Source organism: Anarhichas minor, unplaced genomic scaffold, assembly GCF_050575085.1.
Source record: "Anarhichas minor isolate MPS153535 unplaced genomic scaffold, ASM5057508v1 ptg000040l, whole genome shotgun sequence".
Taxonomy (NCBI): domain Eukaryota; kingdom Metazoa; phylum Chordata; class Actinopteri; order Perciformes; family Anarhichadidae; genus Anarhichas; species Anarhichas minor.
The window spans coordinates 8,153,603-8,165,595 of NW_027466486.1; the positions used below are offsets into that span (position 1 = coordinate 8,153,603).

Sequence of the window (11,993 nt, forward strand, 5' to 3'; positions counted from 1 at the left end):
GCATTTTAAGAGACTTGGGATGTACACCCAGTATATGGCTTTGACGCTGCAGCACACTGGTACCCACCCATGCTACACACAGGTAGTTGAATGATGCCAGTGGTAATGGAAGTAAGTTACTCAGACCCTTCACTTTAGTAAAAGTAGCATTATCAAAACGCAAAGATCAGGGGTTACTTTGTCCTGCCTTCAGAAGTGAGCCCCCCATTAATTGGAGGTTTTTGGACAGTTTAATATATAATAATGCATCATATTACAATCTGATCATGATTTTATAATTCAAATCTTAACCTGTAAAGTGACCAGTGTCTATAGCTGTTAAAACTAAAATAGCTTCCGCTGACATGTAGTAGAGTAATAGTTTATAGTAACAAATAGAATTATGCAAAAGCACAATCAAAAATAAATGTACTTTTGCCTAAATTGACTTTAAGGAAAGCCAGTATTAAAGTTAGAAAATGTCAAATATCTCAGAATTATAACATAAAAACCCCAGAATTGGCAGAATGAAAAAATTGCTGAATTCCCTTACAGTAAAAGTTATATGCATTTGTCAAATCTCATTCCCATCTAAGGTTTCTTAACTAGAATAAACCACACTAGATATAGGGAATTTACAAACACCCACAGTACATTATTAAGCAAATAAAATAAAACAGACAAAGTTGGCCTTGGTTTATAAAATGTTTTATTCATGTTAACATAGCTGATACATAGGGATTCAAACAGTTCCACAAGGCTTTTGGGGACAACAATTGAATGAATAGCAAAACAATAGTGGTCCAAATCTCTAATGACAATCACTGGACAGACTAACGAACCACCCACTTGAAGGATGTGTACAAACCTGCATTTAAAATCACTAAACTTGACACTTGGACTTGTGTGTGTTACAGCATTTGTTCCCCATTCCAGTGTAATATCTCAAGAGACATGCATGACAGAATTGTCTTCCTCCCATTGAAAAGGTCCCTGCATTTGATCAGACAAGCCCCATCATCCCCCCCCCCCTCCCCCCCCCAAACAACAGGCATGCTTCAGTGAAAGAGTGGCATCAGAACCAGGGCAGAAAGTGAGGGATTAACCAATTGGCACTACTTGGCTGTATTATAGTATTTGTTGCCAGCATGTAAAGTGCACAAGCTTTCCCTGCAGTATGAAAATTTCATCCGTTTGAAGTTGGACTTCAGCTGCTGTAACCGTACCACGCAACTGTGTAGAGACAGACGCACTCAAAAAAAGATATGGGGGGGGGGGGGGGGGGGGGGGAGAACTACTTTTAATATTTGATATTTCTTATTGGAAAAAATATTTAAACTGTCTCAAGAGGTGGGATTTGAGCTTCCAGTTGTCCAACGGTAGGACTTAAGTTTTCTTGCCTCTAAATTGAGCTGGGGGTCCGATACCATGTCGAGCTATCAATCACTGCTCTACAGCTGAAACTGCACAAATGGGAAGGCCAGGACAAACCTAAACCAGACGAAGAGAGGGTTTCTCTTTTCTACAGTTGTCCAAATCAACATTGTGAAAAGAATTTATTGTATTCATTTATTTATTTTTAAATCATTATTTTCTTACATGACTCTTTTCAGCAATGGGTTTCATTGGTAGAATGTTTGAGTGGAGCAATAAAGGAATGAAGGATGTGTAAAAAGTTTTTTTTTTTTTTTTTTTTCTTCCTTTTGTTGTTTTTAGAGAGGACCCCAATATCGAGGACTTTTTATTTCATTTTACTTCTCATTCTCGCCTTGCTCTCCTCCTTCTCCACCTTCTCCACCCTCGCACTCCTCAGCAGTGTTGTCTGATGTCCATAACTGAGGATAGAAACAGAGATTTGTTAAACAAATAAAGTGGAATACAGTCGCAGATCCATAATCACTGTGAAAACTTTAAGCCATACTTTGTAGTGGACCTGTAATTGGCAGTGATTACACATTAGACACATCTCTGTGCACACCCTGAAATTGTTAGGTTTAACACAATGTAGAAATTTGAAGTAGAGCTAGAAAATCTATTTTTAAATAAATCCTGTAAACAAAGAAGTTCGGTCATTGGACAGTAAATAAATACTGAGGCAACTTGGTATTCCTCAAACAAAGTGCTGGTCTGGTTGTTTCCTTTCCGACAGTGGAATCGGCGGGGGTGTGTGTGTAATAGGATACGAGCTTCTCTTTCTGGCAAGACCATGAATCAGGGTTCATACACATTTTAGCTAATGACTTTTCATAGACTTTAGCCCCTTCATGTCCAACCATTCCGTGAATTCTGTGTATACATGCAACGTTTGTATGATATCGGGTGTCCAACCACAAGAAATGCTAAGCACATTTGGTCTCACCCTTCACTAAAATGGCACGCTTTTGTCCTTTCCTTCAATTGAGGCCATTTCAACAAATGTGTTCGTGTTATGGTCACGGTACGCTTCAAACTGAGGCAAACATAACCCTACATCTTACACAGTGAAGCTTATTTTTGTGCATTGTGAGACAAGATCACTCACTGTCAGGTTGTCTCTGAGGAGCTGCATGATGAGAGTGCTGTCTTTGTAGGACTCCTCATTGAGCTGGTCAAGCTCTGCAATGGCATCGTCGAATGCCTGGAAGCAAAAAAAAAAAAAAAAAAATTATTAGCAGGTTGCAACATAGTACAACTGCAGAAATGTGGAAAGTGACAGATTTATGTAAGAAAAGTCTGCAGACCGCTTTAGCCAATTCACAGGCTTTTTGTGGGGAGTTAAGGATCTCGTAGTAGAAGACAGAGAAGTTGAGCGCCAAGCCCAAGCGGATGGGATGTGTGGAGTCCATCTCAGTCTTGCTGATGTCAAACGCTTCCTGGTATGACTGCTGTGAGTTTTTAATGGTCTCTGGGGACAGAGGAAGGAATCAAACCCAATGGTCAATGTATGCATGTCACGGTTGAGATAGATGTCTGCTTAAAGCAAATTCATTTTATAGTTTGATTTTAGCATAATCTGTCCAAACATGGCATCTTAGTACTAAATAGTTTTTTGAAAATTATACAATTTCTATTTAAAGCTACACACTGGATGAAACATGACAATAAAGCAATAGTTCAACTGTACAAAAAATCCAAGAGTAAAAATGACAACTGTGGGTTTGTGGGCAGTTATGTGTCGGACTATTGCACAGACTTGTTGAATTAGTTGCAAAGCAGCAGGCGGAAGGGTTACTACCCCTGGCCAAGAAATATAGCATCACAATAAACAGAGATATGCGTTAATTAGGGAGCTTAGGGGGTGCTGGTAGATCTAATTTGTTACCTTTGGACAGAACCAGTTTACAGTCTTTGTGCTAAGCTAGTGGCTATCAGTGGCTGCCCCAAGCATCTTAATTACAGTGCAATCTATAAGCATATTTATTTTTCTTATTGTCAACAAATCCTATGAAAATACTAAATCCAGCAAGAAATTGATCCACCTAAGAAATATTGTCTGTGTAGCCAAAGCCTGATGTAGTTTATTCCTCTGTTCCATAGACCGCCGATGTTAAGCTAAAACACATCAGTGAGCCGCACTGTTGCACTAAGTGACATGTTCCTCCATTACCATAAACATGGGTATTATAATCCAACATACTGCCACAGTCACTAGAGCACCACATGTGTATTAATCACTGGCTTAATATAGTCCCCAAAAATGTATTTATTAAACCTTTTCTTTACATTGAATAATGAAACTATGCAGTTGTTATTTTTTATTTTTTTTAAAAGATGACCATCAGGAACCAATGGTTTGGGGCTGAGAGCTACAGACAGGGTGGGGACATCAGAAAGTACTCAGGAACAAACTAATGCAAATGTCTGCCAGCACACCAATTTTGATAATTGGATTTGAAGTACACAATGCTAATAAGAGAACAGTGAGGGGAAGGTGGGGAAGAAATTCTGTCACTACACATCGTTCCATGTCGGAGAGCTGGAGGCCAATCTGGTGCCACACACACACACACACTATGACGGAGCCCTGTGGTCACGTGGCCGTGACGCATTGCCCCGCTTGACGTCACTTCCAGCTCGAAGACAAAATCTGACACGTTGGTATTTGCAGTGTAAAAAAGTGGCCGACTTATATTTGTTATTTTTTCTAACAAGGGGGGGGGGGTTTAGCTAATCACGTGCAAATAAAAAAAGACACTTCATTACATAGAGAAGTAAAGAATTTAACAATTAACATTAAGGCTTTTCTTCCAGGACAAAATTAGATCTTTTGCTCCATCTTTGAATTGGGATTTGTTTGTAGAGGTTACTTTTTTTGTATGATTAGTTTGGAGTTGGAGTACAACTGTGAACTCACCATCTTTCTTATCACCAGCAGCAACTTCAGCAAGGTATCTAAAGTAGTCCCCCTTCATCTTTAGGTAGAAGACTTTGCTCTCAGGATTTTTGGAGTTTGCAATCAAATGCTCATTTAGCAGTTTCTGTGAAGACAGGAAAAGTTCGATCAATTGAAGTAGAAGCACCGAGCAAATATTGAACAGTTGAACAGGGATAACATTACCAAAAGCTTTCACTGAACTAGCAGACATGCTAGATTTAGAGAAAATAGTTACCAAATTGGGCACAAATAAAGATGCGAGAACACACACACACCTTGCATGTTACAAAACTCAAAATAGGTGGGGCTCATCCACTGCAAGTGTCCCATAAGCCTCCGTCCACCAGAGAGCACTACTCCCTTCATAGATGCTCAGCTCGATGACTAATTAGTACAGTGCTGCATTATCAGGAGCCAAGTACAACTGATGGCTCCTTTTCTGGTAGATCACCCACACATTTTGAACATAAATCACATAATATACAGCAGAACAGTAGAAATAAATAACTGTTTCATTGTTAAATAATCGTAATCTGTGCTTTCCCACTGAAAAGGCTGCTTAAAACGGCAACAGGGTTTAAAGAGTATAGTAATCGTAGTAAAATAGCTAAAATATAAAACAGAATCACATCCAGCGATTACATTTTAGGCCAAATCATCTGTTTTAGAACAGACATGGGAAGACTACCAGATCTGTGTCTGTGAAACCGGGGTTTGTGCTCAGATGAAACGATTTCGAGAAAAGATTAACCGCTGAAAAATGCTTGAGAATACCTTTCCCCTAATGACAGTCCTGACTGAGAGGCAATGTGGCGTTTAGAATAAATAGAAACATCCTCCTTTCCTTCAACTTAAATACATTTTATTATTTAAAAAGTTGAAGAAAAGAGCTCTCCCCTCTGAACCCTGGGGAGAATGAAGCTGCCCTTGTTTGAGCCAAACCCACCCCAGCAGCGCCTACCCAGTCATTTACCGACACAAAGATTGGCACAGGCGAAACACGCGCATGTCTCAAGTACTAAGCATTCCTTTTCCACTGTGTGCTCTGCACAATAGACAAGAAGAGGGGTAGCCCCACTTTCACACAAAGCTCTGATTTCAGTCACCAGCAAAAGACAAGAAAGCACAGTGTTGCTGCATTAAAGCCTGACTGGTTATGTGTGCAGTGCCTATGCATGCAGGGAATCGATTTATTTTCCCCGAGCATGGACTAATCCTTCATTACAAATTCAAAATGGCAACACTATAATGTTCTGTGAGGTGGTTCTTAGTTACATGTGGCTGCCTTTATGACAACTTTGACTAAATTGATTTTGAATTGTCCCAATGCTAAAATATCTGACAAGCCATGGTGGCAAACCAAACCCCCGATTCACATCTTTGTAGTATTTTATCTGTTTCGAAGCTTCAAATGTCAAGGTACAGTCTGGAGTGTCATGTTCTGAAGAAGTGTGAATAGCCTGAATTTGCTCAGCTGGCACACCGTCTGGTCTACAAGCCCTACATTTACATCCTGTGTGGAAACTGGAACCCAAGCATCCAGAAGCCCTTGCTTCCTCCAGACCTGCTTTTAGCCGAGACGCAAGTCTGCTCGGTTTCACAGTCTGCAGTGCAGGAAATCTAGGCGGAGGGAACACAAGCAGCTTACTCGACTACTGCGGCCTCTGCGCTTACGGCCCTTTGTGGGTGCATCACTAACCTGTCAGGTTGTCTGCAGACAAGTTAAGGCGTGAGGACCGACACACCCTCCTCTGCTGACAAACCCTCCTGACGCCACTCGCTATCAAGAGATCCTGAAAGCTGAGTCACAGCTGTTCAAGCGCATAGTCTTAGGAAATCATATGGAAAGCTGGTTGAAAAAAAGAAAAAAAATGAACGGCCCCTGCAACTTTGCAGCGCGGCTCATGGAAATTTTTTCAATCTTACAGCTAAGCTTCCTCTTTGGTTCAACAGCGGCGATCTCCTCTAATCCATTATCAAGGCAGGCTTGAAATAATGCAAAGCACCAATCTGTGCTGTTGCATTAGATTAAACAAGAGTTGAAAGTATTACCCCCCCCCCCCCCTAGTATTCCAGTAAAGCTTTTAAATGTGGAGTGTAATGTCTGAGAATGCATTTAGCTTAACTGTCAAACACAGCCTTGTTGTACGATGATGATCTGTAGAAAGTGTGTGAGTCATTTAGGCATGTAAATTCTTGCACTTGGCTAACCACATTAGGCTTCTATCAGCCAGATGGGAAGATATGGATACTGAACATAGCATAGCTTTATAGAACACAGAGTATACCGCCTATCTTTCCTCTGTGTGTGTGTGTACGTCCTCTCTCCACCCATTCAGACACACCTTGATGGTGTAGTCACTATGACCTTTGTGTCAGTTCACGCCCTCACATGGTTTCAGGGCCCATTGTTCTAAATCCAGATTCCCAAAAGGCAGGAACAGTGGGAGGACTACATACTACTTCCTTGTCCTCTCCGGTCATATATTTATGCAACCGTGGAGCTCGCAGGAAAAACAGGGCAGATGCCATTTGTCACACAATCTTTGACTTTAAATAAAACCATGCGTCACTTTACATTTTTGGGAGTATAGATGTGTCATGAAGACGGGCATCTGTGAAAGACGTGTTAACCTTCAAGTTGAGCAAACACGGTTTCTTCAACCCAGTTCTAAGTACATACCCCTAAGTTAATGTTAAACCACGTTTCTTTTATTACGAGAAAACTCTTTCAACCATTCAAAGACTGGAATACATTACCAGGACGTTATCGCAGATATCTTGGAGCTCCTTCTCCACCTTCTCCCGATACTCTTTGACCATCTGCTGCTTCTTCTCGCACCCCTCGGCCTTCACTCCGATGCTGGACAACACCCTCCACGCGGAGCGCCTCGCCCCAACCACGTTCTTGTAGGCGACGGACAGCAGGTTCCTCTCCTCGTTTGACAGCTCTTCTCCCTTCTCCGTGACCTCCTTCATGCTCTCCGCCATGTCGTCGTAACGCTCGGCTTGCTCCGCCAGCTTGGCCCTCTGAATAAGATCCGTTTTATCCATAGTTTATATTATTTGGGGGTGACTGATAAATTGGGGAAAATCCGGGATTGTGTGGCAATCGAAGGAGTATGAGTTTGAAGAATGGGTGCAGCAGCGAAGGGACGTTATGTCCTCACAGCGACTGTAGAAGCTGCGAAAAGAAGGTTAGAACAATTAGTAACGATAGGCGTCGACATGAAAAAAAAAAAACATGCATCCGCCTGGTATGAGCAGTAAAGTGAAACAGCAGCGATTAAAATGCGTAAGGAGAGGAAAAAAAACGTTTCCAGAAATATTTAAATTACCAAACGTAGTAAATGTAGTTAGCCTGCTTTCACCACAATTAACGTACATACTTGAGATAAATTGCAGTCTAAAACAACAAAGAAGCTGGTTTTAAACGGTTTCTGCAAGTCTACCGTTCCGCACGACAACCCGCCACAAAGCTGTCTGCTGCAGCTAGCTGCACGTTAGCTAAAGCTAGATCGGCCACTCCTTTCAATAAAAATGTCACGTTAGCGATACTCGCATTAAACACTAATCAGACCACAGTTTTCTGTTCGTCGATCAACCAGCGACCGTATAGCCTTCTTAACGAAAATAAACATGTAAAGTACTCATCGTTTCTAACCTACGGAGGTCCAAATTTGCTCCACAAATAGATCAGATTTGAGAGGATGGTGAGAAAGGCAAATAACGGCAGCAGCAGCGAAAATTCAACTCAACCTGCTGAAATAGGGGCGGTTCATCTGAGTGTCGACCGTCCAATCATATACCGTAATCTCACGTGATTGACAGAAAGACTTGTCGCTGTAAACCAGTAGTTGTTTAGCGCGGCGAAAGAGGCGGTCCTTCGGGGGTAGTTTGACAGACCGGAACGCTGCAGCGGCTGGGGCCACGGGGTTTCCTCCAATTAGAGCAAGGGACGAAGACGTCATCGCATTGCCATGGTGATGCTCATCCAATCACTCCCTGCTTTCACACGCTGTTGGCACTGTGGGCGGGTGTGGCACTCACTAGATCAGACGTTTATCTTTCTTCAATGTTTAGTCAAAGATTATCTGCTAATATTTTATATTTTTCATATTACAACAAGTGAACGAATCCTATGAAAACACCAATGGATGTATCATAGGGAATGTTTCATAATGCATGTATGAATCAATTGCTTAATTGTCTGCGCCATAGACCTCCAATGTTGTCCAAAAACTGTGAAACACAACATTTATACACATGAGCCACACTATTGTACTGAATAACATGTTCCTTCATGAACAGGAACATGGTGCACAGTTTATTTTGAGTCAATCCCTGTCAAGCATGGCAAGTCCTCCTCTGGAATGTCACCTGTCTGATTTTAGAAAAGTACGATTCACCATGACAATAGCTTCAGACCAGTTCTGCTGAAAGTTATGTTCTTAAATCCTTATTGAGATCGAATGTGCCATGAAGGTCAGGGTAAAACACACATGAACACACTCCAGGTATCTCAGTGACAGGCTGTGACACTGTGTGTAGGGGATGCCCGTGTGTACATCCTGAGAAGGATCAGCTTCCATACTGGAATGTCACCCACCAATCACCACCCACCACCACCACCCTGGACAAACCTGGACGGTTTTGGCAGTAGGGGAGCAGACAATGATTGACTCACGCATGCTGGTATGCCAGCCATTTTGTTGTTTAAGGAGCAGGATGCCATTATTCTGTATATTCTTACTGTCAGCAAATCTCATGAAAGACTATAACCGACAGCACTTTCAACTTCCCTACCATGGCTCTCAGTCCCAAATCTCTATTGTTCATACTGAAGACTTGAATTTAAATCTTTAAAAATGGCTCACAAATAGTTCAGTCATTTTCTTAAATAGCAGGTCCCTGTATTTTTTTTTACAAAATGTTACTCAAACAGAAGTTGATTGTGCATTTGATGGGGACTATTTCCAGCTTTGGTGCTCAAGTGAGTATTTATGGCAGCAGGACACATACTTCCAAACCGTGACAACCGGGCAAAGTCTTGTAGGATCATGTGATATGATCAGAATCTCCAGAACAGTCACAGAATGGACTTCGAGATGAGATTTTGTCAATAACAGTTCCCATGTGTAATGTAATCAATCAACATGTCACCCAGTGCCACGTGGCTATAGCTATACAGATAATATTTGTTACCTTGTATGTGCATTAATGGACTGATAACATTATATGTCAATGTGTCAATGTGTTCTTGTGTATGGCACGTCCCTCTAACAACGGACTCATTCAGTGCACAGCTTACAGTGGCTCTAGCATCAGGTAGCATGTTTCTCTGGGAAAATATCAAGGGCAGTTGTATTCAAATCTTGCTTGCCATCAGGCCACCCTCTTCAAAGGTCTGTTGTGAGCCTGTTTCTTCGCTTACTCAATTCAAACCTCCTCACTCTGGCCTTTGTGCTAGCTTGATCCCCAGCTTTGCTTTACCTCCGTGAAAAGACGGGGCCTTACGTTATGTTTGGAAACCCATATAAGTGGTTGTGGCTGAAACCTTTCTACCTGGAAAAAGCTCTCATTCAATTGATTTGGTCCCATATGATGACTGATATGTACACAATATGCCACTAACCCATAATATGACCTATATTTCCCATAAATGCATGTATATGTTACTGGGGTTAACATGCCATTCAAATAATAAAATACAGCCTCAGTTCTGCTCCTTTACTGGTAGCCAATCGTATCACTGTGTGCTGAGTCATACATCCCCAAGGACACCACCAGACATGGTTTATTTACCATTCACTGGGTGTATTCCCTCTAACACCAACATATTCAGTGCTGCCATCATATATTATGATGTTACAGTTTTTATTGCGCAATATTATTTTTTATTCTGTACATGTCATCTGACACTGTTAATACAAATCCTACACACTCATACGTACTGTAAATAGTCCTCTTTACACGCTTTACATAACCATCCAGTCCATGTATTCAGTAAGACCAGGACAGACAGCATTGAATGCAAACAAACAAGCTGATTTTATTCCTTTCTACATAATCGCAAGAGTCTCTCCCAGACTAAAGGCTAATACAGAATGATTGTGAGGGAGAACGTAATTTTAAAAATTTGTGAAAAATTTGTTTAAAAATGTTCTATTTGCTAAATACTTTTTGACTCCTTTCCTCTTCACGGTTGACTGCAGGCCTGCTCTTGCACTGACTCCCCCCGATGGTGAAGCCAGCTGTCTAGTGTGGTCTGGTGACTTGTTGGCAGCGAGGAGTCACATGATTTAAGGAAACATTCAAAATGAATCACAGTGTAATCTGGGTCACTTGTACAATTCATCATTTGAAGACTATAATACAGGTACCAGTTGAACTGAGATTTTCACCAGATGTTATTTACTTTAGGAAGAGGTGTAGACGCCGATCATGCGCTATACTGTTTCTGTGCTTAGCTGGATGATATTGCTGGTGCTTTACATTTTTATTATTTTCAAAGTGTAAATAGTGTTAATCCTTTCTTTTGCACATTATACTTTTAATTGATAAAACAAGTTAATAAAAAAGATTAAAATAAATTGAAAATACAGATTTGAATTCCTTAAAATGACACAGTCATTTATTCATTACATTTTCAGAAGGTCTCTTCAGGTACCACAAGCACACAACTCTGCTGCTTGTGAATGTGCCCGAAGAGTTGAGGCAAGCAATATTGGCAATACAATATCCATTATGAATGAATTCATTCACTCCATAACATTTTCATTTATTCGATTCAAGTCCAGCTCTGAAAAATATCTTGAATTTTTCTTCCAGATCACAGACAATCCAAAGTCCAGTGTAGTAAATACTAATAACATAACGTTCTACATGAGAATAAATGCTTTCCTCATGTATGCCGGGTTATCATGGATCTGTGACCATAATCTTGCACAGAATGGTTGAATTATTGTGTTACTTTAGATTCAGGCTTGACTTTTTGTGTTATTTTTGCAAATGTTTTTACAATGTTTCTCCGTATATCGCTGCTCCCAACAGGAAAGAACATTAACATTCTGTATATGGTCAAACCTAATCACACAAGCCTTGCTTTTCTTGTCATATCTTTCTGTCATTAGACATGGCGCTATTAGATGAAGAGTCTCATGTCCACAGTGGGCCAGATGGCTAATAATAGTAATGGTTAATAGGTTGGGAAATCCCACGGCGTCAGCTCTAGTTTTGAGCTGCTTGTGTGAATATCAGCCAGCAGAATGGCAGCTTCTAGAACTCAAGTTCACATTTCTCTTTGCTTCCTCGGATATGTGGAGCATCCAAAATATCAGATTTGAATAAACACGTGTTCAAATGCAGTAGTGGACAATATACATTTTGCCATTCTGTTCATACCATGGTATCTAGCCCATACATAATCCATGGGTGCATTAGGCCTTTGTGTGTAATGTTGCAAATCAGTACGCAGATGTTTTGTATACATGTAAAGATTTTTACAATAATGTGTGATGTACATTTATTTTTTATTTATTATTGTCATATTTAGACAAAAACAGATCCACAAACACAAGTTCTCAATAGTTTACAGAAACCTTACCAGATCATAAATACCACTGTGGTAGAGAATTACATCCTGTCACCCACCCCTAAC

General features: G+C 40.8%; 1 protein-coding gene across 1 annotated transcript; it reads right to left on the minus strand.

Moving 5' to 3' along the window:
* Window positions 1–670: 670 nt before the first annotated feature.
* On the minus strand, window positions 671–8,112 carry LOC142968543 (14-3-3 protein beta/alpha-1-like). Its single transcript, XM_076108449.1, has 6 exons — window positions 7,998–8,112; window positions 7,094–7,517; window positions 4,313–4,436; window positions 2,700–2,863; window positions 2,501–2,596; window positions 671–1,814 (listed from the first exon to the last, which is right to left on the minus strand). The coding sequence occupies exons 2-6, from the start codon at window positions 7,385–7,387 to the stop codon at window positions 1,731–1,733; spliced, it is 762 nt and encodes a 253-aa protein (XP_075964564.1). The 5' UTR covers window positions 7,388–7,517; window positions 7,998–8,112; the 3' UTR covers window positions 671–1,730.
* Between the last annotated feature and the right edge of the window lie 3,881 nt (window positions 8,113–11,993).

Bases quoted from the DNA above. Each gene is read 5' to 3' on its own strand.
- LOC142968543 (XM_076108449.1), bottom strand. From the start codon at position 7,387: ATGGATAAAACGGATCTTATTCAGAGGGCCAAGCTGGCGGAGCAAGCC. The intron at 4,437-7,093 runs GTAATGTATTCC...CTGTCTTCACAG, and splicing joins ATATCTGCGATAACGTCCTG to AAACTGCTAAATGAGCATTT. The intron at 2,597-2,699 runs GTCTGCAGACTT...TTTTGCTTCCAG, and splicing joins CCTGTGAATTGGCTAAAGCG to GCATTCGACGATGCCATTGC.